This window comes from Lichenostomus cassidix, chromosome 29 (assembly GCF_008360975.1).
Source record: "Lichenostomus cassidix isolate B80296 chromosome 29, HeHo_3.0, whole genome shotgun sequence".
Classification (NCBI taxonomy): domain Eukaryota; kingdom Metazoa; phylum Chordata; class Aves; order Passeriformes; family Meliphagidae; genus Lichenostomus; species Lichenostomus cassidix.
This window is the reverse complement of record NC_139509.1, coordinates 2884143-2909749: the sequence shown is the minus strand read 5'-3', so window position 1 is coordinate 2909749 and position 25607 is coordinate 2884143. Positions and strand designations below refer to the sequence as shown.

The window sequence follows — 25607 nt, the reverse complement described above, 5'->3', positions numbered from 1 at the left end:
GTTGTGTGTGATTTGGGGGACAGGAGGGGTTTGGGGTGGGGTGTGTTTTGGTGCTGGGTGGGGGGGGCGGCTGGGCAAGGCTGGAGGGTCTCTAGGGTTGGCAGAAGGTCAGTGGGGTCTCTATAAGGGTCGGGGGGCTCTAAAGGGGCCGGGGGGTTTATGGGGCTGTGCAGGGATGGGTCAGGGCTCGGGCAGCTGTGTAAGGGTCAGGAGGGGTCTGTAGGGCTGGAGGGTCTCTAGGGTTGGCAGAACGTCGGTGGGGGCTCTATAAGGGTCGGGGGGCTCTAAAGGGGCCGGGGGGTCAATTAGGGTGTGCAGGGGGCGGCCCAGGGCTGGGGGAGCTCTGTAAGGGGGTCTGTAGGGCGGGGGGTCACTCGGGCCGGGGGGTCTCTGTACCCCGAAATCTCGGACCGGACAGCTCGGCTCGCTCTTCCCCAAATCCCGCCCTAGCCAATCCCGCCGCTCCGTCTCATTACGTCACACAGGCACAGCCAATCCCCGCACTCTGACCCGCTCCGGCGCCGTGACGTCAGTGGCGCGCCGAGGCAGGCCGGGATGCAGCGCGCGGCGCTGGGCGCGCTCGGGGGGGCGGCGAGGGTGAGAGAGACCGCCGGAGCGACCCCCACCCTGGAGCCCACCAGCCCCACCTCCCCATCCCGGAGCATCGCCCCGCACCGCTCGGGGCCTTCCCGCCGCTTTCCCCGTGACCCCCCCGTACCGGACAGTCCCCGGGCTCCCCCCGCCAACCGGGACCCCCCCGAGCCCATCCCGGGATCCCCATTCCGCACCCACCGGGACCTCCCCGAGCCCATCCCGGGATCCCCATTCCGCACCCACCGGGACCTCCCCGAGCCCATCCCGGGATCCCCCATTCCCCGCCAACCGGGACCCCCCAGATCCTCCACCCCTCCGGACCCCTCCCGGCCCCCTCCCCCGGCCCGGCTCCCCCCCCCTCCCGGCTCCGGGGGTCCCGGTGCCGCTGACCGCCGCTCTCCCCGCAGGCCGCCCCCAGCCGCTGGTTCAGCGCGGCACCGCCGGCGCTGCGGGAGCTGCGGGAGCTGCGGGCGCGGACGGGACAGCCGGTGATGCGCTGCCGGGAGGCGCTGGAGCGGGCGGGGGGCGACCTGCAGCAGGTGCGGGGGGCTGGGGGGAGGCAGGGAGAGGACAAGAACCAGGGGGTCACTTGTGGTGAGCGCAGGACCGAGGAGGAGGAGGAGGTGGAGGGGGCAGTGGCAGGACTTGGGGGTCCTGGGGGAGGTGGGCGGAAGGCATAAATCCCCGGGGACAACCCAGGGAGGCACCGGGGTGGGTGGAGGGCTGTGGGGACACAAAACCCGGGGAGGGGGAATGAGGACCCCGGGGAGGGCAGGAGCGGGGGGATGAGTAGGGGGGAACTCTGGGGGGTCCTTGGGGCAGCTGAACAGAGCGGGCTCATCCCTTGGGGGGCTGCGGGGCTGGGGTCTGCTCTGTGTCCTCCCCATGTCCCCCTGGGCCGAGGCTGGAGCCGAGGGGCAGTGACGGAGGGACATGGGGGTGACACTGTCCTGTCCCCTTTGTCCCCCCAGGCCGAGGCGTGGCTCGAGGCAGAGTCACGCCGCCGGGGCTGGGCCAGAGCTGTGGCCCCTGGGGGTCGCCGGGCACGGGAGGGACTCGTGGGGGTCCTGAGTGAGGGCTCAGCCGCCGTCATGGTGGAGGTGAGTAACCGGATCTGGGGGGAAATCCCACTTTCCCCAGGGGGTCTCCATGTCCCCAGCAGACACGTGTCTCATGTCCCCTCAGGTGAACTGCGAGACGGATTTCGTAGCAAGGACCCCTGACTTCCAGCAGCTGGTGGAGCTGGCAGCAAGAGGAGTCCTCGGGCACTGCCAGGGCGCATCGGGCACCAAGGTGGGGGGCTGGAGGGGTGTTGGGGGGATTGTCGGGTGTCAGGGGAGCTTTGGGGTTGTGGGGGATTTGGGAATATTGGGGGCGTTTGGGGGTTGGGGTAGTGCAGAGGGTGTTAGGTTGTTCAGGAGTGTTGCTGTGCCAGGGGTGCTGGGGGTGCCAAGGGTTTTGGGGTGCTGGGGGAGGGTTTGTGGGTCCCTGGGGGTTTTGGGGTGCTGGGGGAGGGTTTGTGGGTCCCTGGGGGTTTTGGGGTGCTGGGGGAGGGTTTGTGGGTCCCTGGGGGTTTTGGGGTGCCTCCCTGACCCCTCCTCCCCAGCACCTGCTGCGAGAGGATGAACTGGCCCAGCTGCGGGCAGGGGACAGCGGGGACCTGCTGAGTGACCACCTGGCACTGGCTATGGGTGAGTGTGAACCTCAGTGCCTCTCCCAGTACTGCCCAGTCTGCCCAGTGCCCTTTCTCTGCACACCCCAGTCTGCCCCCTCGTCCTTTCCTGTATGTCCCAAACCCCCTCAACCCCAGTGATGCCAAGTAAGCACCCCAAAGCCTGTCAGTACCCCTGGGACTTGCTACTGCCCTGCTGTCACCCCCAGTATCCCAAAAACCTGTGCCCCCAGTGTCCCCAGTGCCCCCAGTGTCCCTTCCCTGTCCTGCTGCTGGCTGGGGCAGAACCCCTGGGTGGTCCTGGGGCCCAGGAGGTACATTGGGGAGCTCTGGGCTGGGGGGCAGGGTGGTCCATGACCCTTTTCAGACAGTTCTGCTCTCTGTGAGGGTTCATGACCACCCTCCCGTTTTGGGGTGCTGACCATGACCATGACCATGACCCCCCTCTCCCCACAGGCCGCCTGGGCGAGCGCCTGGCGCTGCGCCGGGCCGGGTGGCTGCGGGCCCCGGGGGGCTTTGTGGCCACCTACGCTCACGGCTGGGTGCCCCCCGGTCCCCCCGTGGCCATGGGCACCTATGGGGCGCTGGTGGCCTGTGGGGGGCCAGGCCAGGGCCCCCCTCCACCCGAGCTGCAGGAGCTGGGGCGCAGAGTGGCTCAGCACGTGGTGGGAATGGCGCCCACCAGCCTGGGGACCCCCGAGGACGAGCTGGGGGGTGACACGGAGACACGGCTGCTGGCACAGGGGTCCCTCCTGGAGCCGGGGGTCCCCCTGGGGCGGTACCTGCGGGAGAGGGGGGGACTCCAGGTCTGGGACTTCCTGCGCTTCCAGTGCGGGGAAGAGACCCCCCAGGAGAGCCCCCAAGAGCCCCCTGCCCCTCCAGCCTGAGGGACTTGGCTCGGGGGGGGTTAGCCCATGCTGGCACCCCTGGGGACAAATCACCCCCCACACCAGCCTGGGGGGCAGTGTGAGCCTCCCCCAAAATTTGGGGGATGAGGCTGAATAAAGGTGCAGAGGAACTAGCTTAGGTGGTTTTTTGGGGGGAGGAGGGGAAACCCACCCCCCCACCCCCTCCCCTGGGCAGGTGTGCCCCCCCTCCACAAGGACTGCTCCCCAACACCCCCAAACCTTCTCCTGCCCCCTCTCCCGCTCCCCTGCTGGTGTTTAATGACAAATCGATACAAAGTGGCCCATCTGACCCCAAGGACCCTGCACCCCAATGTGGGGGAGAAGAATGGGGGGGCACGGGGGGAGGGCACAGCTGGTACCCGGGTTGGGTCTGTGGGGTGTCCCCATTCCGTCCCTGACACCCCCCGGGTCACAAGGGACATGGGGTGAGTCACAGGGAGGGGTGAGAGACATGGGGCACGTGGGGACAAGGGAACAGGTGGCTGGGGGGATCAGCAGTTGGGGGCGACAAGGGGAGATGAGGGCAGTAGGACGGCGGTGGAGGGAACACGGAGGTGGCAGGAGTTGGGGACAGCGGTGAGGGGTGACACGGGACCCGAGAGAAGCCGGTGGCCCAGGGTGGGTGCTCTGGCTCCCCTCCCCCCACGGGACTGCTCCCCCCGTTTGTCCCCCCCTCCGTGACGTCACTAGCCACCTCCCGGGACAAGTAACCGGGAACAGGCCGGGCTGGAACAGCCTATCCTGGATTACTTGAACCGGGCTGCGGCCGCCGATCCCCCTGGCCATCCCCCGACAGCCCTCCCGTCCCCCCGTCCCCCGGGTCCCTCCATCCCCCGGCCGCTCCCGGGGCGTGCTGTCACTGTCACCGCCCGCTCACGGTGTCCCCGGGGGCGGGGTGCTTGGGGACACCCCAGCCCCACAGTGTCCCCGCACCGCCTGCAGCCCCCGGGAGTGGCGGGGGGAGGGAGGGAGGGAGGGCGACATCAACAGGAGGGTGACAGCGACGGGGGGACACGGCGGGGGGACACGGCGGGGGGACACCCGCGCTGCCCGGTGCATCTCCCGGTGACCACCTCCCCCCGCCCCCCCGTACCTGCCGCTCCCGCCGCCGTTCCGCCCGGGGGGGAGGGGCGGGGTGTCCCCGCTCGGGGCGGGGGAGGGGCGGGGGGGCCGCGCGCGCCCACCGGAGGAAACGGGGCCGCGGCGGTTTCGAGATCCCCGGGCCGGGCGGGGAGGGGGAGGGGCAGCCGCGGCCCGCGCGCGCCGGGATTTTGGGACGGGCGCGCGGAGGGGGCGGGGCCTGGGGAGCCTTGAAACGGGCGGCGAGCGCTGATTGGCCGAGCGGGGAGGGGGCGGGGACGCGGCGCGGGGATTGGCTGGGCGGGGAGGGGGGCGTGGCCAGGCTGTGTTTACCTCGCGCGGTGGGGCGGGGCGTTCTCAGGCCACGCCCCCATGTGGGGAAGGGGCGGGGCCAGGGCGGGGCGTTCTTCAGCCGCTTTTCTGCTCGAAATATTGTGAAATCATTAGTTTTGGTAAATAAGACGGAAAGCCCCTCTCCCCCCCGTTTAATTATCAGAGAAACCCCCAAATTTCTTCTGTTTCAACCCTCAATTCCTTCTGTTTCACCTCAGTTGCACCCATTTCACCTCAAATTCATCCCGTTTCGTACAAATCCCTTTGGTTTCTCCAAAATTCCTAGTTCCCCCCAAAATAAATTCCACCTATTTCACCGCAAAACTGCTCCTCTTTCACCCCAATTTCCTTTTATTTCCCCCACATTCCTCTGGTTTTCCCACAGTTTTCCACAGAGGAATTTTTTTTTTCTTGTCTTTTTGGTTGTTTTGGGTTTTTTTAAGGAAAATCCGTGGGAAAAAAGAGGAATTTGGGATTTTTTTAAGGAACATCTGGGTGAAGAAAGAACACCGAACCCAGCGGGATGAGAACATTACTGCCGGGATGCCCGGAGGGATTGATTTCAGATCCACCGGGATTCGTTAAAAGCCTCTTTTCCACCGGGGTAACGTCAGACTTGGATCTTTCCAGACCTTCCCAGCGCAGCATCCCGAAGGAAATTCCCCGGACGAGTGCAAATCCCAGCGGGATCATCCCCCGGAGCCACGCCCTGCATCCCCCGGGATTCGCAGCCCAATTTGGGGCATTTAATTCCTCCTCAATTACGGAACGAAACTCGTCCCGGGGCGGCACCAGACCCAATTCCAGGGATAAATGGGACAAAGTGGGAATTTGCCGGGCGTTTCCCCGGCGGAGCGTCCTGCTGGCAAACTGGGGGCGGACTGGGAGCAGACTGGGAGTGGTGGGCTGGGAGCAGACTGGGAGTGGTGGGCTGGGAGCAGACTGGGAGTGGTCTCGGAGCGGACTGGGAATAGACTGGACGCGTCCCGCTGGAAAATGGAGCGCGACTGGGATTGGATCGCGATCGGACTGGGACTGGAGTGGGGGCGGACTGGAACTGGACTGAGGGCGGACTGGAAGTCGACTGGGACTGTACTGGGAGAGGACAGGGAATAGACTGGACGCGTCCCGCTGGAAAACGGGGCGGACCGGGATTGGATCGCGATCGGACTTGGACTGGACTGGGGGCGGACTGGGACCGAGCTGGGATCGAACTGGGACTGGACGAGGGGCGGGCTGGAGCTGGACCGAGGGTAGACAGGGACTGGGACCGGGCTGGGGGCGGACTGGAACTGGACTAGAACTGGACTGGAGGCCGACTGGAAATGGACTGGGGGGGACTGGGACTGGGCTGAGCTGGACTTGGGGCGGACTGGAACTCGACTGGGAGCGGACTGCGACTGGGCTGGGACCGAACTGGGAGCAAACTGGAAAACGACTGGGACTGCACTAGCACCGCACTGGGATCTCCGCGCCCGTCCCGCCAACATCCGGGTCTGCCGCCACACCCAGCCGCTCTGCATCCCCATTGGTTGTCGCTCTGTGACGTCACTAATGGGCGTGGTGAGATGGGGAGGGGTGGGGGGGTGCAGCCCATTCCCATGGGATTCCCAAAATCTCACCAGCTCGACCCCATCTCTCACCTGGGGACCCTCTGACCCCCCCAACCCCGCGACCCCCTCCCCAGAATGGGCGGCTTGGGGTCTCCACCAAAAATCAATCCCATGGATCCAATTTCCCCTTGAAACCCAGACGGATCCAGCCTTGGAGCTGTCCCCAGATGCCATCGAAATTGGGAATAGATGGAATTCCTTGGGAAAAGGGACTGGGCAGCATAATTTTTATTTCTAAAACAGGCTAAAAACAAGGAAATTCCCGACGCTCCATCGCGTTTTTCGGGAAGTGATGCCCTTGAACCCTTCTGAGGGTCGATTTGGAGCTCTGGAAGCACCCAAAACTCCTGGAAATGCTAGGAAATGCCTCCACCACATGTGTCAACCCTGGCCCGAGGCCAGAGCCCAGCAGCAAGCCTGGCTTTTCATGGGAATTCAGGAAGTAGCCTGGAATATCCCCAAGTTAGGGAAAACCCCAAGGAACAATGTTGTACTGGCCGACTGGAGAGATCAGAATGGAAATCCAGGAAGTATGAATGGACTCTTCCCGGATCAGCCACTGGGGAGAAAAATGGGGAAAAGCTTTTGGGGAGTTGCCCCTGGACTGAGGGGTTGGCTGGGGTGTCCCCAGGATCTGCCAGCTCTGCAGCTCCTCCTCATCCTGCCGTCCCTGGGGTCCCAAATCTGCTCCTGCCACGTGCCCAGGGCTGGGCCACGCTCAGTGACAGGGTCCTGTGGCATGGAGGGGTCCATCCCACCATTCGGGGGGTCCTGGGGGGTCCAGTGTGATCCTGGCGCTGGGGTCACCTGGTGACAGACGTGTCGGAATCGACGTGGCCCAGCAGGAAGAGCTCGGGGCGGGCGGCAAAGCCCAGGAGGCCCTGGGGAGGGGAAGGTGACAGTTAGTGCCAGGGGATTTAATCGGGACCAAACTGAGCCTGGTTTAATGAAGCCTGAGCCAAAGAAAGCTGGAGGAAGCACAAGTAAGGAAGCTGAGTTTAAGGAAGCCAGGAGTTTAATGAAGCCCAAAGTTAAGGAAGCCTGAGTGAAAAAGAGTTTAACAAAGCCCAAGTTAAGGAAGCTTGAGCCAAAAAGAGTTTAATGAAGCCCAGAGTTAAGGAAGCCTGAGCCAAAGGGAGTTTACTGAATCCCAAAGTTAAAGATGTCTGAGCAAAAAAGAGCTTAATGAAGCCCAAAGTTAAAGAAGTCTGAGCCAAAGGGAGTTTACTGAATCCCAAAGTTAAAGAAGTCTGAGCCAAAGAGAGTTTAACTAAGCCCAAGTTAAGGAAACCTGAGCTCAGCCTGGTTTACTGAAGCCCAAGTAAGGAAGATGAAATGGAACCTGGTTTGACAAAGCCACAGTTGAGCCCAATTTACGGAAGCCTAAACTGAGTCTGGTTCAATAAAGACCAAGCTGAGACAGATTTAATGAAGCTCAAATTGAGGATGGTTTACCAAAGCCTGAATTAAGCCTGGTTTGATTAAGGTGATGTTGAGCCCAATTTAATGAGCCTGAGCAGGGCAGGATTTTGTGAAACCAGAGCTGATCCCAGTTTAAGGAAGGCCCAGCTGAGCCCAGTTTAACAAAGCCCAGGTGGGCACCAAGCTGGCAGCACTGGCCACAGCTCCAGAGTCACCGTGTGTCCCCATTAGTTAGCACTGACCCAGCACCAAAACGACCAGTGTTAATTGGGAACAGATCCCGCAGTTAACTGGGGGCAGATCACAGTCCAGCCCCACCCAGGGCTCTGAAAGGCCCCTCCCTCTGCAGCCTCAATTAACTGCTCCATCTCAATTAAATTTGGGGCGTGGATGAGCTTTAATTAGCAGTGGCTGCCCAGGCTGGTTAATTACAAGACACTCCAAAGCCTCGGGATGATTCTGGTGTTAAACGGGACTGAGCCTGTGCCGGGCTGGGCCAGAGCTGAAGCTCTGGAGGGGCAAAAGCAGTGGAAAAAATAGGAATTCCGGGTTTTTTGGCACAGCTGGTGGGTTTGGTTGGCCAGGGCGGGATGTATGTCAGTCCTGATCCCAAGGAAGGAATTCCAGTGGGAAGGCACTGCAGGGTGGTGACCCCTGTGCTCCCCTGGTGGTGACACAATCAGTGTGACCCTGGGAGTGAATCCCACGGGATGGGGAGATGTCCCAGCTCATCCTACAGGTGCAGCTCCAGCACCAGAGCAGCCCCAAAAAATGACCCAGGAAGCCAAGTTGGAAAAGTCTCCATGTTTTAATGGGGGTTTGTACAACCAGGACCAAAGGGAAAACCCCCGAATTAGTGCAGCAAAGAGCAGAGGCCAAGGACAGGGAGCTGATCCAGAGGCTCCACCACGGAGCTGCTGCTGCACAGTCAGTGTTTCAGCCAAAATTCCCAATCCAGGAAGCTGGAGGGTGGGAATTCCAAAGCAGGTACAGCAGGATTCCAAAGCCTGAGTCCCGCTCTGGTCCAGCCCCCCATCCTCCCCACCCCACAATTCTCACTGCTGTTGTGTTGTGGGAATGAGTGTAAAACCTACACGTTACACTACAGGGTTAAATCCTGCTGGAATTCTGGGATAACAACATGGAAACCGGGAATCCATTGTAGTCAGGGGGAGCTGAGAGTCTCAGCTGGTTTGGGAAAGGGTGGGAAGAGGGAGAGGATGCTGCCTCTAATTAAAGAGGAGTTTTCCTGCTGGGCTCTGAGTGTTTTCACCTTCATCCCTGGATGGTGTCCTGGGCACCAGGGAATAATCCCAGACCTTGGGTGGTGATGGATAAAACTCTATGGAAGCTCAGAGCAGGAGGGGCTGCTCTGATCCTGGGAGTGAGTGGTGCAGGACATGGGTTTGCTCATGGAAGGGCAGAAATTCCCATGATCAGATCCCAAACCAGCATTCCCAAGAGTTGGATACTGTAGGGGTTTTATTTCACAGAGAATTCCCTGCCTGGGACTGGGATGGGAATGCAGAGAAATGCCAATGAAGTCCACAGAAGCCTCATGAGGGTGAGGGTTGAACCCCTGGTGCTGGGTGGCCAGAATCCCAAATAAACCAGGATTTGGCTTCATCCCAGGGGAGGCAGTCTGGGGCTCCCCACCCACCTCTGCTCCATCCTGCAGATCCTTTGGGATCTAAACCCATGGAGCTCCAGCTGGACAGAGAAGCAAATTTCCCTAAATAACCCAAATTTGAGCTTCCAATGCCAAATTTCCATGATGCAGAGACCCAAATCCACCCCAACAGGCACCATGGGACCCCAAAACACCCCTGGGAGATCCAAAGGACACCCTGTTCCCTCCATCCCAATCCACTCTGTCACACTCAGGTGCATTCCTGGCGAAACTTCTTCCAAACCTCATTAAACAAAAGGGGGATGATGGGAGGGAGTTAAATCCAGGACAAGTGAGAGCAGCAAAGAAACCCTCAGAAAAGGCTCTTGGAGCCTCCACAGCCTGATTCTGAGCTATAATCCAGGGATTTTTGAGAACTCCAAGAGTATTTCCATGGTTCACAGGGAATAAAGTCATAAAATCATAAATAACCATGAACTCGTTTCATTTGCTGACCCCAAAATCCCACACTGGGCCATTAAAAATCAGTAGTGACTTGATTAATGCTGAGGTTTCCCATCCTTGTGGGATCTCCACTGGGAATGGGAAGTGTTTTCCAGTGAAAAAGTACCAAATGTGGTCAGGCTGGGGCAGAGGAGGTAGATCCAACTGTAGTGTCACCCCATGCCCAATGCCAGCAGCATCCCCAAATGTCACCCAAAAGGGGATTTGGGGCTTTTTTAGCTTATTTGTCTACATTGTCCAGGTCAGCGCCAGAGCAGCGTTCCTGGAAGTCAGTGTTTGTGCTACAGGGAGGTCAAACGCTCCGGGATGAGGAATTTAGAGGGATTTAAAGGAAAATGGGGAGGGGTCAGGCTGCTCCTGCATCCCCCCAGCCGTGTCTCCCATCCGGGGATGATTTGGGGATTCAGCAAAGGAACTGCCCCGAATATTCCGGCAGCGCCGGGCGATCCGTGTCCTCCCGCTGTCCCCGAGCTGGGTGTGTCCGTGTCCCCAGAAAACCCGGCTCTGATGGTGGCTGCTGGGCTCCAGACCCCCCCTGGCTACTTGGCGGGGTGGGAGGGCGACTGCTCCGGCTGCAGAGTCCGGGTGACGCTTACCGTGTTCCCGCAGGCCAGGAAGGAGGCACCCAGGGCAATGAGGCACAGCCACGTCTGCGGGGACAGGAGGGGACGGTCAGGGACACTGCGAGGTGGGGCAGGGAGCAGGGTGGTGTGCTGGAATCGTGGGGTGGGTTGGGGCAGAAGGGATTCTGGGATCACTGGGTCTTGGCACTGGCAAGGCCAGCGCTGGCCATGTCCCCAAATGCCACATCCACTTTCAGTGCCTCCCAGGGATGGAGACCCCAGCCCTGCCCCGGGCAGCTGTGTCAGGGTTGGACAACCCTGGTCAGGCAGCAATTCTCCCCAGAATCCAACCCAAACCTCCCCTGGAGGCTGTTTCCCCTGCTCCTGTCACTTAGGAGCAGAGCCCAAACCCCACCCTGGCTGCACCCTCCTGTCGGGGAGGCGAGGAGAGCCAGAAGGTCTCCCTTTTCTCCAGGCTGAGCCCCCCCAGCTCCTTCAGCCATTCCCAGGGCTCCAGACCCTTCCCCAGCTCCCTTCCCAGTTCTGGACACACTCCAGCCCCTGATGTTCTGCACTCAGGACCCCAAACCTGAGCCTGGGTGGGTAGACCCCACTGATGGCCCCATAGAGGGATCCACTGGGAATCACTCATTGGATCTGGGATCAGCCAGAATGTTGTGAATTGTGGCCAATGGCTCCATTTCTGGGTGACAAGTGGGGTGCCTTGGTGTCTGTACTGGGACCACAATCTGGGAATGGTCTCACTGGGGACATGGACAGCAGAGTGACACGTAGGTGACACGGAGCTGAGTGGAGAGGGTGACAGTCTGATCTGTCCAGGGGGACCCTGACAGCCTGGGCTGAGCCCCTAGTGTGGGCAGCAGGTGAGGGAGGTTCTGCCCTTCTGCCCTGCTCAGGTGAGACCTCACCTGCAGAGCTGCCCCAGCCCTGGGGCACCAAGACAAGGAGGGTGTGGAGCTCCTGGAACAAGTCCAGAGGAGGATTTTCGGAAGGAATTCCTCCCTGTGAGCATGGGGAGGCACTGGCAGGGATTTCCCAGATGATGCCTCATCCCTGGAAGTGTCCAAGGCCAGGCTGGACAGGGCTGGGAGCACCCTGGCCAGGTGGAAACATCCCTGCCCATGGCAGAGGGGTTGGACAAAATTGCCTTTAAGATCCCTCCAAGCCCAACCCATCCACGGTCACTCCATGATTTCCACCTCTGTGACACACACAGGTACAGAGGAGCTGTGTGCTCTTCCCAAATCTTCTCCCACCTGGAAGGAGGCCCAGGTGGAACCTGACTCACCAGGTATGCCACGAAGGACAGGTAGATAACACTGAGCACAGCAGCCCCAATGTAGAGGGGCAGGTTGTGGAGGGACTTGACGTAAGCCACCACGAAGTACATGTTGATGCAACAGATGAGGAGGATCAGGAGGCCCCCAGCCACCTTCCAGAACCTGGAGCAAGGTGAGACACAGCAGGGTGAGGTGAGGGGGATGCTCCAGGCTGGCAGATGTGCCAGGTGTGCCCAGGTGTGCCCAGGTGTGCCCAGGTGTGCCCAGGTGATGCCCACAGTACTCACAGGCCGTTGGCGAAGTCACGCATGACGCTGGGCAGGCTGGTGAAGGTGAGCACTGGGATCAGTGCAAACGGGAGCTGCAACAGGCAGGAAAACAGAGCAGAATGAAGAGTGGGAATTGTTCTGATTGTCACAGAATCCTGGAATGGTCTGGGTGGGAAAGGACCTTAACACTCATCCCACCACACCCCTGCCATGGCCAGGGACACCTCCCACTGACCAGGTGGCTCCAAGCCCTGTCCAACCTGGCCTTGCACACCTGCGGGTTGGGAGAGGTGAGATCCCACCTGGCCATGAACAACCATGGGCTGGGAGAGGCTGGACAGCCCTGCTCACCTGGAGGCTCATGAGGACATTGAGGAAGTCGTTCATGCCAGTGAGGTGCTCGACGTCCTGGAAGATGGCGACGAAGAGGGTGGGGGTGACAGCGATGGAGCGAGTGAGCAACACCCGGGCAAAGCGGGACCAGCGCAGGTTCAGGAAGCCCTGGGGGGCACGGGGAGGCCATGAGTAAGGAGGGAGTAAGGAGTGAGTAGTACAGGGCCAGCAGAGGTTCAGGAAGCCCTGATGGCACAGAGCAGCAGGGGTGAGGAGGGAGTAAGGAGTTAGGAATGTGGAGTAGAGGAGGAGTGAAGGCTGAGGAACCCCTGGGGGAGGATGGGGCAGTGGGGCTGAGATGGTGAGGAGGGAGTAGCAGGTGAGAGTAGAGTAAGTAAGGAGTACAGAGGAGTAATGAGTAAGGAGGACAGAATACAGAACAAGGAAAACATAGTGAGGTGCAGAGAATGAGTAAAGAGTGAGAAGCACTGAGTAGGAACTACAGATTAAGGAGTACAGAGTATGGAGTAGGTGAATAAGGAACACGGAGCAAGGAGTATGGAGTGAGGAGTAAAGAGTACAGAGTATGGAGTAAGGAATAAGGACTGTAGGAGTAAGGAGTGCGGAATACAGAGTAAGGAGGGAGTAAGGGGTGAGGAGCAGGAGCTGCATTACCTCCATGACAAACTGGCCCGAGTAGGTTCCTGTCATGGTGGAGCTCTGCCCGGCGGCCAGGATGCCAATGGCCCAGATGTAGAGAGCAGCAGGGCCGAAGTAGCAGCCCAGAACAACACCCTGCATGGGGAGGGAGAGCAGCTCCATCAGCCTGGCCCATCGAGGGCAGGGAGGAGCAGGAGTAATGCCCAGGAGTAAGTACTGAGTAAGATGGGGGCTCAAGGACCACAGGAGTCTCCTACCCCCACTCTGTTTTTGGGGATCCCTTTCCTGGTCCCGGTCCCCAGTGCTCCCAGTTTACCCAGAAGCAGCAGCTGCCACAGACAGGGTCACTGGACTGTGCCCCACAGGGACATCAGAGAGTCACCAACTGTCCCACACATGGCTGCCCCCACCCTGGGGACACCAGGCAGGGTCACCAGCTGTCCCAGATGTAGCTGCACCCCCTGGGGACACCAGACAAGGCCACAGGGCTGTCCCCAAGCTGTCCTGCCCAGGGACACTCACCCCCTTGTAGATGTCCACCTCCAGTGTCTCGTTGTTGTTGGGGAAGAGTGAGGAGTGAGGGCTGCTGGAATTGGCACAGACCTGGTTCTGCAAAGGCACACAAGGGTGGGAATAAGGGAACGGGCTGGGATGGAAACCTCTGGGATCACTGGGGCCAGCAGTGATCTCAGCATTGCCAAGGCCACCACTGACCATGTCCCCAAGTGCCACATCCTCACAGCTGCTAAATCCCCCCAGGGACGGGGAGTGTCCCCCAGCCTGAGCAGCCTTTTCCATGAATGAATTTTTCCAAAAATCCAACCTAAACTTCCTCTGGACGCCTTTTTGTCTCACCCTGTCACCTGGGAGCAGAGCCCAATCCCCCTCTGGCTGCCCCCTCCTGTTGGGCAGCTGTGGGGAGCAACGAAGTTCCCTCTGAGCCTCCTTTTCTCCAGGCTGAGCCTCCTCAGATCTCTCAGGCCCTCCTGGGGCTCCAGAGTTTTCTGCAGCTCCATTCCCAGCTCTGGACATGCTCCAGTCCCTAAAGGTCTTCCTTGTCATTAGAGGCCCAAAACTGACCCCAGGACTCAGGGAGGTGGACACTGCTGTTGTCCCTCCACCCCTGCTGCAGCTCTCAGTTAATCCCACTCCATCCCCCTGCTCCCAGCCCCACTTACCACATCTGCATTAGTTTTGTTGAAAAAGGCTTCAGCAAAGACTGTCACCACGAAGATGTTGATGATGAAGGAGACGAAGAGAGCAATGCACGACTCGATGAAGAAATACTTGTTGGCCTCTCGCACCTCCCGCTTGTCTGCACGGTTCACCTGCCGGGACTGGGGGGGATGGAGAGAGGAGCAGGGTGGGGAGACAGGAATTCACTATTTACCCCTGGAATTAGGGATAAATCCACTGATTGAAGTGGTGACACTGGGACATGGATCACTGGGTGGGAAATACACACCCTTGGGTCCCACACCCCACAAGAGCCACACATCCCCAGGCTCTCTGAAGGTGTTTTCCATGCCCAGGTCCCAAGGTGGGACCCCAGGGTGCTCACCTTGACCAGGGCAGAGTGCAGGTACATGTTGTGGGGCATGATGACAGCGCCCACGATGCCCACAGCCTGCTCCAGCTGCGGTGTGCCGCAGTCCCGGCAGTATGGGATGAACAACCCCTGCAGCAGCTTCTCCTGGTTGGGCTTCACTGTGATGTACTGGGCAAAGGGACAGGAAAACAGGGAATTTTGGGGTGTGACAGTGACAGTGGCTGCTCCACAGTGAAACCATGATGTAGACTCAAATTTCCAATTTTAAATGTCCATCCCTGTGTTTGGTGCTGTTTAGGTACAGGAGTGGGATGATAGCATTGAATCGTGGAATTGTTAAGGCTGGAAAAGAGTCTGGGATCATTGGATCCAGCACTGGCACCAGCACTGCCAAGGCCACCACTGACCATGTCCCCAGATGCCACATCCACATGGCTTTTGAATTCTCCCAGGATTTGGGACTCCCTCCCTGCCTGCAGCAGTGTGACAGTCCTTTCCAGGAAGGAATTCTCCCCAAAATCCAACCTCAACCTCCCCTAGGAAGACATTTCCTCTTATTCTGTCACCTGAGAGCAGAGCCTGACCCCCACCTGGCTGCCCCCCTCCTCTTGGGGATTTGTGGAGAGCCAGAAGGTCCTCCTGAGCCTCCTCTTCTCCATGCTGAGCCCCTCCAGCTCCTCCTGGTGCTCCAGACCCTTCCCTAGCTCTGTTCCTGCTCTGGACACACTCCAGGCCCTTCCCCAGCTCTGGACACACTCCAGGCCCTTCCCCAGCTCTGGACACACTCCAGGCCCTTCCCTAGCTCTATTCCTGATCTGGACACACTCCAGCCCCTCGATGTCCCCTGGAGGCAGGAGGTACCTCATATCCAAAGGTCAGGGCCATGATGGTGATGAGGAGCCCAAAAAATGCCTCCAGCTTCCGCAAGCCTGGAAAGAGGAGGAAAAGAAAAGCCCCATGGTCACCAACCTGAGAAATGCTCGATCCCAACCTGAGTTCCCAGAATTTCAAAGGAGAAATTACCATATTTGTCGAGGAAGAGGAAAATGAAGGTGTCGGCGATGGTGATGAGCACTCCCCCCCAGAGTGGGATCCTGCAGGAGAGAGTGGGGTCAGTGCCCACCCAGAGTGCCAAATCCCTTTTATTTAGGGCTTTTTTGGGATGGAGCTGTGTATCTGGGGGTTCTTCACAGCTTGGGCAGGTGTTGGGGTGCACAGGGTGAGGGACCACAGGGCTGTGTCCTGCTTCAGGGGAGCCAAACGCCCAAATCCATGGGAAACCCTGTTACAGTTCCATTTCCTGCCTTCCCAGGAGTCCTGTATGGAATCTGGAGTTTGGCAGGAAGCTGCACCCCAATTTTGTGTCAGGCAGAGGTAAAAACAACCCCAAACCCTTTGGGTGTCCCACAGTCAAAATCCAGCACTGGAGGCTGAGCCAGCGATGAGAGCTCAGCCAGCCGGGGTGACTCACACCCTCAGGGCTGATTTGGGGAGATTTATGGGAAGTGACAGAGCTTTTGGCACAGTTTTTTCCCTTCCTGCCTCATGTGCCACACGAACCCAACTCACTTCCCCATGGAGAGCAGGTTGATGGCGATGGCCGAGCCGATGACCTCCTGCATGTCAGAGCCGATGATGGCGAGTTCCACCATCAGCCACAGGATGATCCGAGGGAACTGGGGGGGAAAGAAACACCCAATGCCATGAAAAATAAGGAAAAATATCTTCTCCCGTGGGGCTGTGGTGATCCTGCATGGAAGGATGGAATTCTCTCCCTGCCTGGGTGTGGGAAACACATATGGCTGCTCTGGAGCTGAAATCCCAGCTCCTGTGGCAATCCAGGGAGGATCCAGGTCACTCCTGTCACCCCAATTCCTGCCCTGGATACAAGAGCCAATTGGGAGAGGGAAATGTGGTGTTTCCACGTGTGGATACACCAGGGAGATGTTGCAGGTCAGAGCAGTGACACCGTGTCAGGAGCTGGATGAGAACAGCCAAGTGCACAAGGATGGGACATCCCAAATGTCCCCACAGCCCTTCCCAGGGCACAAGAATGAACCTCCCCAGTGTCCTCACAGCCCCTTGCTCACTGTCAGCAGATCTTCCTCACATAAGCGTGAGGAATTCCCAAGAAGGGGATGGAGCAACCGGGAAATGGTTTTGACCCAAAAGGCTGTTTCTCTCCTCATAATTCCTTGGGATTATTTTAGCATTCCTGTGCTGGAGAGCAGCCGAAATCCCAGATTTTATTCCTGAATGGGAAATGGAAACATCCCCCTGCTCCCTCCTTGTGTTTCCCAAGCCAGAACAACACCAAGAGACCCTGAAACAAACCCCATGTGCCTCATTAACAGCCCAGCCCCTTAACGATCCTCATGGCACCACCAAGGACATTGTGGAGTCACCCATCTTCACCACCTGCCCCAGCCCCCCAGGACTGTCCCCTGGCACCCCTGAGGACCTGGGGAAGGGTCACCCACCCTCTGAGCCCCCTGAGGACTCACCTTCTGGTACTGGCGGTTGCACACCTCGGCCAGGTGCAGCCCGGTGACCACGCCCAGCCTCGCCGCCAGCCGCTGCAGCAGCAGCCCGATGATGGTGGCCAGCAGCAGCACCCACAGCAGCTGAGGGACACGGGGACACCAGTGGGTGGGTGACACGGCCACCCACAAGGTCCCCAAAGAGTTCTGGGTTGTTGAAAATCTACATTATTGCCATTTTTGAGGCAGTTATGCATCCAGAGCTGGTGTGGAATGGATCCAACAGGACACAAAGCCAGGATCAGAGACTCTCCTGCTTTCCCTCCTCTCCAGAGTGCTTCCACCACCACCACCCCCATCCCAACCTCCCAACGGGATGAGTTTCCCTCACAGGTCCTGCACCAACCTTGAAGCCTGCGACAGCCCCAGACTGCAGGTCAGACTCGATGTTTCCAGGGTCGAGGTAGGCGATGCTCATCAGGAAGCCAGGGCCTGTGAATGCCCACAGCTTGCGGAAGCTGAAGCAGGAATGCTGTGGGAGAGGATGGAAATGGGGCAAAATGGGTTAATTCCCTTCCTGACAGCACAGACAGGCTGTAGGGTCAGCCTGACCCTTAACCCCATCCGAAATTCCGCAGTGCTGTAAAACCAAACTATTCCCTAATCCCATCCTGAAAATCCTGCCTGTTCCTAATCCCATCCAAAAAATCCTGCCTGTTCCTAATCCCATCCCAAACCCTGCATGTCTGGTCTCAGTCTGAGGGGTTTAGGCTCAAACTCTGGGACAGCCAAGGCCATGCTCATGGAATCCCAGGGGGAAGCAGGATCCTCCCTGGCTGGCAGCAGAAACTGGGGGCTTCAGCCAAGGGCAAGAGGCACCCGTGGCCCTGGGAGGGGACAAGGGGACAGTGTCACAAGGCCAGCCAAAGCTCATGCACCCTGATAAGGGAACAAAGAGCCCAGGGCCCTCCCTGAGGTATGACAAGGCCTTTCCTTGCTCTTTGACTGCTCCTAGCAGGAGCCAAATCCCTAGGGATCAATCATTAACAGATGCCTCACATCCCCCCGAAGCACAGGAGACCCTTCCCCCTCTTCCCTCCCAAATCCCCATCTCCCAGTCATCCTTCCCAGTCCAGGACAACCCCCTACCACTTCCCTCCCAAATCTCCCAGTCCCCCATCCCAGTCCAGGCTGGAAGGGGAACTGGTGCCCATGGCAATGACTCAGGTGGGTGTCTGAGGCAGATTTTTCCAGAGGGGTTTTCCCACTCACCGTCTCATCCTCGGGGATTGGGATCTTGCTGTCAAAGTAGGTGGTGAATGGCTCCCCATCTTCGGTGTCGGGGGGCTGCAGGGGGCTTCTGCTGCTGGAGATGGTGCTGACCACCCTCCCGAGACCCCCAGACTCCCCAGAGACATCCTCTGCAGGGAGAGAGGGAATGGGAGGAGTGAGCATCCCTGGAAAGGCCAGGAATTCTGACAGGCTGGCGAGCCCCACAGGCACAACAGAACAAGCCAGCACAGCTAATGCTAATTAAGTGATAAAGAGATAATTAAATTAAAATATCCCACACTGCTGCACCCCTCAGAGCCCGCTGCCTTTTCAGAATCTCCTCTCCCACCCAGCTCCAGGCTGGAGCTGGGGATTTATTTATTCCAATTAATTAAAAAAACCCCATCCTGGGGCCTGATGTGGGGTGATAGCAGCATTGGTGTCCCCATGTTTAACTGGGACTGGATGAGCCAGATCCCAGGGAAATCTGGGACTGCTCCTGCACCAGACTCTCCTGGCTGGATCCCAGGGAAATACATCTGGGATCAAAGGACAGTCAGGACAACTCCCCATCTCCCACAGGGAGAGCCAGCACTGAGAGAATTCCAGGAGCTTCTAAACATATGGAGTGAGGAAAGTGTGCAGGGTCACCCCAGCGATGGCCAAACACATTCCCACATTCCCACACCACCTCCAGCAGCAGCCCTGATCTCCATCCTGTACTCACTCCCAATCCCAAACCCAATCCCATACTCACTCCCAATCCCAAACCGAACCCCATACTCACTCCCAATCCCAATCCCAAACCCAACCCCATACTCACTCCCACTCTCCCCACGAGGCATTTCCCTCCAGGAGCAGCTCGGAGCACTCTGGGCTCAGAGGGCTCGGACAGGGCAGCTCTTTGCCTCACCTATTGCATCACCAGAGAGCTCCTCCTTTTCCCAGCCTCCCAGAAACCTGCCAGGGCCTCGTTTACATAAGGGATTTGGAGCTGCCCAGGTGTGCAGAGATCCTGCTCGGGAGATTTCTCCCAGGACATACCGGGCTGGTTCGGCTGGTTCAGCCAGGCTGAGTGACCCCGGGGTGCTCCAAACCTCCTGTGGGGCTCATCCCGGCACTCCAGGACTAATCCCAGCACCCCAGGGCTCATCCTGGCACCCCAAACTAGCAGGGAATGAATGAAAGGAGGGAGGGTGATGAGGGCAGCCCCCCAACCCCCTGCCCTGATCCAGGCTCACCGTAAGACGCCTTCCGGTCCATGTCTGAGTTCCCCATGGTGGAGCTCTTCTCCTGCTCCGGGAACTGCTTTATACCAGAAACATTGGCTGTGGAGAAGGGAAAAATCCTGTCAGGAAGGAGAAGCAGAGCTGGCAGGAGAGCAGGGAGAACCAACAGCTCTGGTAGGGACAGATTTGCTTCCCGGGTTCTTTTTCAGCTCTGAGAAACCTGAGAGGGATGGATTCACTTCCTGGGCTCTTTTCCAGCTCTGAGGGTTTCAGCAGGGATGGGAGAGGGAATTTAGGCTGGGATTTGCTAAGAAAGTCCCCCTGCTCTGCCCAGGGAAGGTCTGATGGGCACCAACGTGGCAAGAATGTCCACAGGCAGCTGGAGGTGGTTGTGAAACTCTGGCCGAGGAAACAAGGGTGGAATTTCCTCGCTGTGGAAACCACATCCCATCCCCCTCTTCCCAGCAGTTATGGCATCTCCAGCACTCCCAAATCCTCACAGCACCCCTCAAAGCCCTCCAGCACTCCCAAATCCTCATAGCACCCCTCAAAGCCCTCCAGCACTCCCAAATCCTCACAGCACCCCTCAAACCCCTCCAGCACTCCCCAGCCCCTCCCAGCCCCCCAGGCAGTGGGAAGTGGGTTAAGGGCAGGTTTAGCTCCTTCCTCATGGCCTGGGTTTGAATTCAACCCATGCAGGAATGAGCCAGGATCTGGAATGGGGCTGGGGACGGAGCAGGAGGGAACTGGGGATAAACTGGCATCCTCTGGGCTCCAGCAGCTCAGCTCCCCAAGGATAAGCCTATGTCCCTCAGTGTCGAGGTTTGGCCTGCAAAGCACTTAATCCTCTGTCAAATTCCCAAATTCCATCAGATTTGAATGGGAGATTTCCATAAAACACAGGAATATTGGTTCAGTGAGAATGTAAAAGGAAATCATCAGACAGGGATTCAGTTTAAGTGAACTCCAGCTCTGACTCCTCACACATCATTTTCCTTCTTTTTTTAAGCACCAAACCTTACAGCTTCCATTTAGAAAAAAACCCCCAAACCACTGAAGTTTAGCAATAAGCCAACTTTTCTCCAAACTGTGATCCAGGAGGAATGACCTTACCCTGGCAGTGAGTCACTCCATGGTGAAGCGAGGAGGATGATCCTGGGGGGAATGTTCGTTACAGACCCACCTCAGTATCTGCCCCAGACCCAGCCCAGCCCGGGTGGGGTCAGACAGAGCCCCTTATCCGCTCCAGCAGCTGCTGGGCTGATAGACAATGTGTCTTCAGAGACAATGTGTCTTTAGTTCCACTTACCCAGAGGAGACTCTGAGCACACATGGGATACGCCCTTTCCATGAAGGAATTTTCCCTAAAATCCAACCTCAACCTCCCCTGGAAGCCTTTTTGTTTCATCCTGTCACCTGGGAGCAGAGCCTGACTCCCACCTGGCTGCACCCTCCTGTCAGGGAGTTGTGGAGAGCAGCAGGGTCCCCCCTGAGCCTCCTTTCCTCCAGGATGAGCTCCTTCAGATCCCTCAGACCCTCCTGGTGCTCCAGACCCTTCCCCAGCTCTGTTCCCAGCTCCAGACATGCTCCAGCCCCTCCATGACCTGCACTGGGGACCCAAAAATGACCCCAGGATGCAGGGTGGGGCCTCAGCAGTGCCCAGCATGGTGGGATGGACACTGTCCTGGTCCCAGTGGCCATGCTGTGGCCTCCTTGCCCACCTGGGCTCATGTCCAGCCCCAGGTCCTTTCCCACCCAGCAGCTCCCCTGACACCAGGCGTGGGCTCAGCAGGCTTTGTCCCTGAGCAGTCAAACTCCCACTGACAAATCTGGCATCAAACTGGGCAAGGCAGCCACTTCCCACAGGAATATTCCCTGGGATACAACAAGCCCTGAGCAGCACATCACGAGGTCAGCACACAAACCCGCCAGGACACGGCTGCTGCTGTCCAGGCCCTCCCCACGTGCAGAGCAAACAGCAAACAAGGAACAATGGGGTTCTTGTTCCACCCCACGGGTCCTTCCAGCAGCCATGGGCTCATCCTGCTCCTGCTCCTCCCCGAAGGACACAGGAGCAGCCTGGCCCCACGCTGGGAGCAGTTCCTGCCATTGAGGTTGTGCCTTTGATGTGGGGCTTTGAGCTGGGCTGGTTGAATCCTTAGGGATTGTTCTGGATTCACTCCTTTGGGCTGGTTTTGGGGCTAACATCTTGTTTTGCTCCATGCACAGACACCCTGCAGGCTGGTGACACTGTGAACTCCTCACCTGGTGACACTGGGAGCCCCTCACCTGGACACTGACCCTCTGGTCCAGCCCTTCCAGGTGATGTCACACTGGGCACAACACCCCAAACCAGTGCAGACAGCCCAGCTGGCCACCTGCCATCCCAACACAAGCAACTGGTGAACTGGTGCTGGTGAAATGGTTGGACTGGATGATCTCAGAGAGCTTTTCCAAGCCTGATTCCACCCTGTTGACCAATTCCAAGTGGTCCTGCTCCTCTGCTGGCACCAGCACCACAAGGTCCAGGACCTGGAAAACCTTTTCCTCTGCACAGACCCAGTGGGGTCACCCTGGGGACAGCATGGTGGGTCCATCCCTGCAGGATCCATCCATGTAGGACTCCTCTCTCCTTGCTCTGCCCCACTCCTGCCCACGATACAAGAGGATAAAGGCAGCGGTGACCTCGGCTCTACTCCTGTCACACTGGGACAGGCCACCTGCCCACCCCTGAGCTGGTTGGACCAGCCTGTCCCCTGCCCATCCCTCATCCCATCCCACGCTCCGGCGCTGGGAGATGCCCTAGGTTCAGCAGGGCATGGGGAGCCAAGCCTGCCCTGCTCACTGTCCTCTCCGAGAGAGATGGAGGATGACCTGGTTATTTCCACGCCCAGAAACAACCACCTGGCAGGGAGGTGCAGCTCTCCTCCCAGCCTGCTCCAGCTCCCAGATTTGGGAGCCAGCCCCTTTATTTCCAGCGTGGGACGGAACAGCTGACACACACCTGAGACTCAGAGAAATTTCCACCACCTGTAATAAACCCAGTGGTGTCCAACCCACAAAAACACAGAGCCGTTATCCCACTGCTGGCTGCAGCATCCCGCTGTCCCACACCTCCAGAGCTTGTCTAACAGTTTCCCTGCCCAGGATTCGTACAGAACAACCACGGGAGGAAGCAGACCCTGCTCGGAGCACCTGAACCCACAAGGTGTGGACCTTGGCCAGCCGGGAGCACAGAGCCCTGCCAGGTCACAGCGGCATTCCCTGAGCTGCTCCAGGAGCTTTGGCACCGGCCGGACTCATCCTCCCCCCGGGATAAACCAGGGATGTGCTGGAGCTGAGAGCGGGGACAGCAGACGGAGATCTGCGGGGACAAGGGGACACTCACGGGCACCTGGCTGGGCACCTCAGCCGGGCGGGACGAGCTCCATGGGGCTGCCAGCGCTCCGTGGCTGTGCTCCCATCGCACCACAGCCCGTCGGAATGACGAGGGACAAGGCTTGGGGACCCGCAACCCCCGGGAGAGGGCACAGGATCAACCTCGCTGCCGCCACCCCCTCGCTGCCCGCCGGCTGGGATCCCCGGGACACCCCAAGGTCACCGGCAGCCCGGCGGTCCCCAAGCCCCAGCCGGGGGGCAGGCAGTGCCCCGGCTGCCCTGGGCAGGTGGGGAAGGACAGCAGCTCCACAGCCCCCTTAAAAACCCACCGGGGGTCCTGCAGCACACCCACATCCAGCGGATCCCCCGGGCACCCCCCAAGGCAGGATCCCCCCGCAGCACACCCGGGACCACCCGCGGAAGGTCCTCCCGTTCCCCCATGGCTCACCGGCCCCGGCCGCCCCCGGGCCCGCCGCCGCCGCCTCATGCCCGGCCGAGCCGCGGACCGGCGCGCTGAGCGCGTCACGGGGCGGAACGGGGCGGCACGGGGAGGGACCGGGGCGGGATCCGGGCTGAGGGAACCGTGGAGGGGACGAGACCCCGGTATGGGGGCGTGAGGGGCCGCAAGGTATCCCGCGGTGCGGCCTGAGCCTCATGTGGGCCTGGGGCGCCTGAGGGCCCTGTGGGGGGACTAAGCCCCGGCGTGGCCTCAGGGCTGGAAACAGGGCCAAGGTCCCAGTTTGGGGGCTGGGGGATGGAGACAGGGCTCCATGTCCCATTTGGGGGCCTCAGGGTTGGAGAGAGGGTCCCAGTCCCAGTTTGGGGCCACACGTCACATTTTGGGGCCTCAGGGTTAGAGACTGGACCCCAGGTCCCAGTCTGGGGCTTCAGGGTTGAAGACAGAGCCACAGGTCCCAGTTTGGGGGTTCAGGGTTAGAGACAGAGCCACAGGTCCCAGTTTGAAGCCTCAGGGTTGGAGAGAGCCCCATGTCCCATTTGGGGGCATCAGGGCTGGAGACAGGGCCCATGTTCCATTTTGGCACCCCACATCCCAGTTTGAGGCCCCAGTCCCCAGTGCAGACCCCAGTAGGGTCCTGGTGGGGTGCTGAGCCCCAGTGAGGCCCCGGGAGGCTCCCAGGACGCCCATTTGTGTGGGGACACACCAAGGGAATGGCTGGAGCTGTGCCAGGAGGGTTCGGGTGGATGTCAGGAAAAGGTTCTTTCCCCAGAGGGTGGTTGGGCACTGAACAGCTCCCCAGGGAAAGGTCGCAGCCCCGAGGCTGCCAGAGCTCCAGGAGTGTGTGGACATCACTCTCAGGGACAGGGTGGGATTGTTGGGGATTGTCCTGTGCAGGGCCAGCAGTTGGGCTCGATCATCCCTTCCAACTCAGCCTATTCCGTGACTCTGTGATCCTCCCTCGACCCTGCTCCTGCCCCAAGCTGTTCCCAGCAGCATCTCATTCCACCCCAAAACGCAGATCCATTGGGAGCCCTGGAACTCTGCTGGGACCTTGCCTGTGCCAGCAACACTTTTGATGCCAAAACCCCCAATTTCTGCCCCAGTTCTCTGACTTCTGGTGCTGGCAATGGCTGCAGATGCCATGCAGTGCTAGTTATCCCTGACTGCATGTGGCTCTCCCAGAACGCTGCCTGGTTTTGGGGAGAGTGGCCTGAGAGGGCTTTTGTTTAGTTTGCTACTGGATTTTCCAGAGAGAAACGCTGCTCTCTCGCTGAATTCCTCCTCCTCCTCTGCGCACTCCCTTGGGATAATTTTTTCAACCACGCCCTTCCTGAGGACCTAACCCATGGGTTTAACTGGGAATGGGATCCAGCACTGGGCAGGAGCAGCTTGGCATCGCTAATGGTGTTGCTAAACAGCCAAGTCCTGGGAAAAGGAGGAGAAATCCAGGAGGTGGGAGACTCCACCACTGCAGATTCACCCTCAGCCCTGACCCGGCAGTGCGGGTGTTCAAGATGGGAATAACCCAACTTGCAGCATCGCTCCCCACCTGAAACCAGGTGCGACTGACCCCGCAGGCAGCCTGGAGCTGGGAAATTGCCCAAATTCCCCAAATCCCGTGTGTTCTGGTCTGGGGGCAATGCCAGCTCCCCCGGGCGGTCAGGTACTCACCCAGCTCGCAGCCGGGGGTGGATTTGGTGGGCATGGCTCCTGCCGTGCTCTCTGGATCCTGGGGCAGCGTCCCACTCACTCCCGCGGGGTGACCCCTCCCTATTTAAGGGGTGTCCCCTCCCTCCCTCCCCTCCGCCCAGAGCAGAGTTCCCGCAGAAGCTCAAAGGCACCTCAAAGGCTCCGGCATCTCCCAATCATTAATTAATTCCCCATTAACCCGCTTTGATGTGCCGGGGCTGATGAAGCCTCCGGCGGCTCCGCTGATCCGCGGCCGCTCGGACTCTGCTCGGGGATACCGCGGTGCTCCCCGGTACGTGCGGCGGGGATCGTGCCGCGGCATCGACCCGGCCTTATCGGCGATCCCGGGGGCAGCAATAACCCCCTGCCCGGCTGGCTGCCGATAAACAAGAGCTGAGTGAGCAGCGCCTGGGCACAGGCGGGGAGGGCAAGGGCTGTGTGACAAGTGCCACATGCCCACGTCCCGCTGGGAACCCACGGTCCGGCTGGAGGGAGGGAAAAACATTCCCAAGGATCCCCAGGACATGGAGGAGCTGAGATCCGGGAATGTGGGCATTTGGTTTCAGGAATTCCTGAGGAGCTGCAGGTGTTCCCGAACAGAGCTCAGGGCTGCGGGTGTTTCCCGAAAATCCCCTGTTTGTTCTGGCACCTGGGACGAGGAAAACAGA

General features: G+C 59.4%; 2 protein-coding genes across 3 annotated transcripts; one reads left to right on the top strand and one right to left on the bottom strand.

Moving 5' to 3' along the window:
- Nucleotides 1-358: 358 nt before the first annotated feature.
- On the top strand, nt 359-3287 carry TSFM (Ts translation elongation factor, mitochondrial). The gene is made up of 6 exons (XM_085041032.1): nt 359-597; nt 1002-1133; nt 1566-1694; nt 1780-1887; nt 2201-2285; nt 2723-3287. Exons 1-6 carry the CDS (start codon nt 556-558, stop codon nt 3151-3153), a joined length of 927 nt encoding a protein of 308 aa, XP_084897158.1. The 5' UTR covers nt 359-555; the 3' UTR covers nt 3154-3287.
- A 3126-nt stretch (nt 3288-6413) lies between these two features.
- LOC146425938 (natural resistance-associated macrophage protein 2-like) lies at nt 6414-24987 on the bottom strand. Of its 2 annotated transcripts, none has more exons than XM_085040968.1 (17): nt 24922-24987; nt 19425-19511; nt 18184-18332; nt 17318-17443; nt 16936-17055; nt 16001-16107; nt 15455-15525; nt 15293-15360; nt 14444-14599; nt 14061-14219; nt 13405-13491; nt 12898-13017; nt 12241-12390; nt 11908-11981; nt 11629-11782; nt 10353-10406; nt 6414-7081 (listed from the first exon to the last, which is right to left on the bottom strand). In XM_085040968.1, the coding sequence occupies exons 1-17, from the start codon at nt 24953-24955 to the stop codon at nt 7004-7006; spliced, it is 1794 nt and encodes a 597-aa protein (XP_084897094.1). In that variant the 5' UTR covers nt 24956-24987; the 3' UTR covers nt 6414-7003. The 2 variants fall into 2 exon arrangements, with proteins under 2 accessions (XP_084897094.1, XP_084897095.1); XM_085040969.1 differs by lacking the exon at nt 24922-24987 and adding an exon at nt 23239-23280.
- Between the last annotated feature and the right edge of the window lie 620 nt (nt 24988-25607).

Coding starts and splice junctions, on each gene's coding strand:
- TSFM (XM_085041032.1), top strand. CDS start 556: ATGCAGCGCGCGGCGCTGGGCGCGCTCGGGGGGGCGGCGAGG. Junction 598..1,001: donor CGCTCGGGGGGGCGGCGAGG/GTGAGAGAGACC, acceptor CTCTCCCCGCAG/GCCGCCCCCAGCCGCTGGTT. Junction 2,286..2,722: donor CCACCTGGCACTGGCTATGG/GTGAGTGTGAAC, acceptor CTCTCCCCACAG/GCCGCCTGGGCGAGCGCCTG.
- LOC146425938 (XM_085040968.1), bottom strand. CDS start 24,955: ATGCCCACCAAATCCACCCCCGGCTGCGAGCTGG. Junction 12,391..12,897: donor CGGGCCAGTTTGTCATGGAG/GTAATGCAGCTC, acceptor CGTGCCCCCCAG/GGCTTCCTGAACCTGCGCTG. Junction 10,407..11,628: donor TGTCCTTCGTGGCATACCTG/GTGAGTCAGGTT, acceptor CTGTCCCCGCAG/ACGTGGCTGTGCCTCATTGC.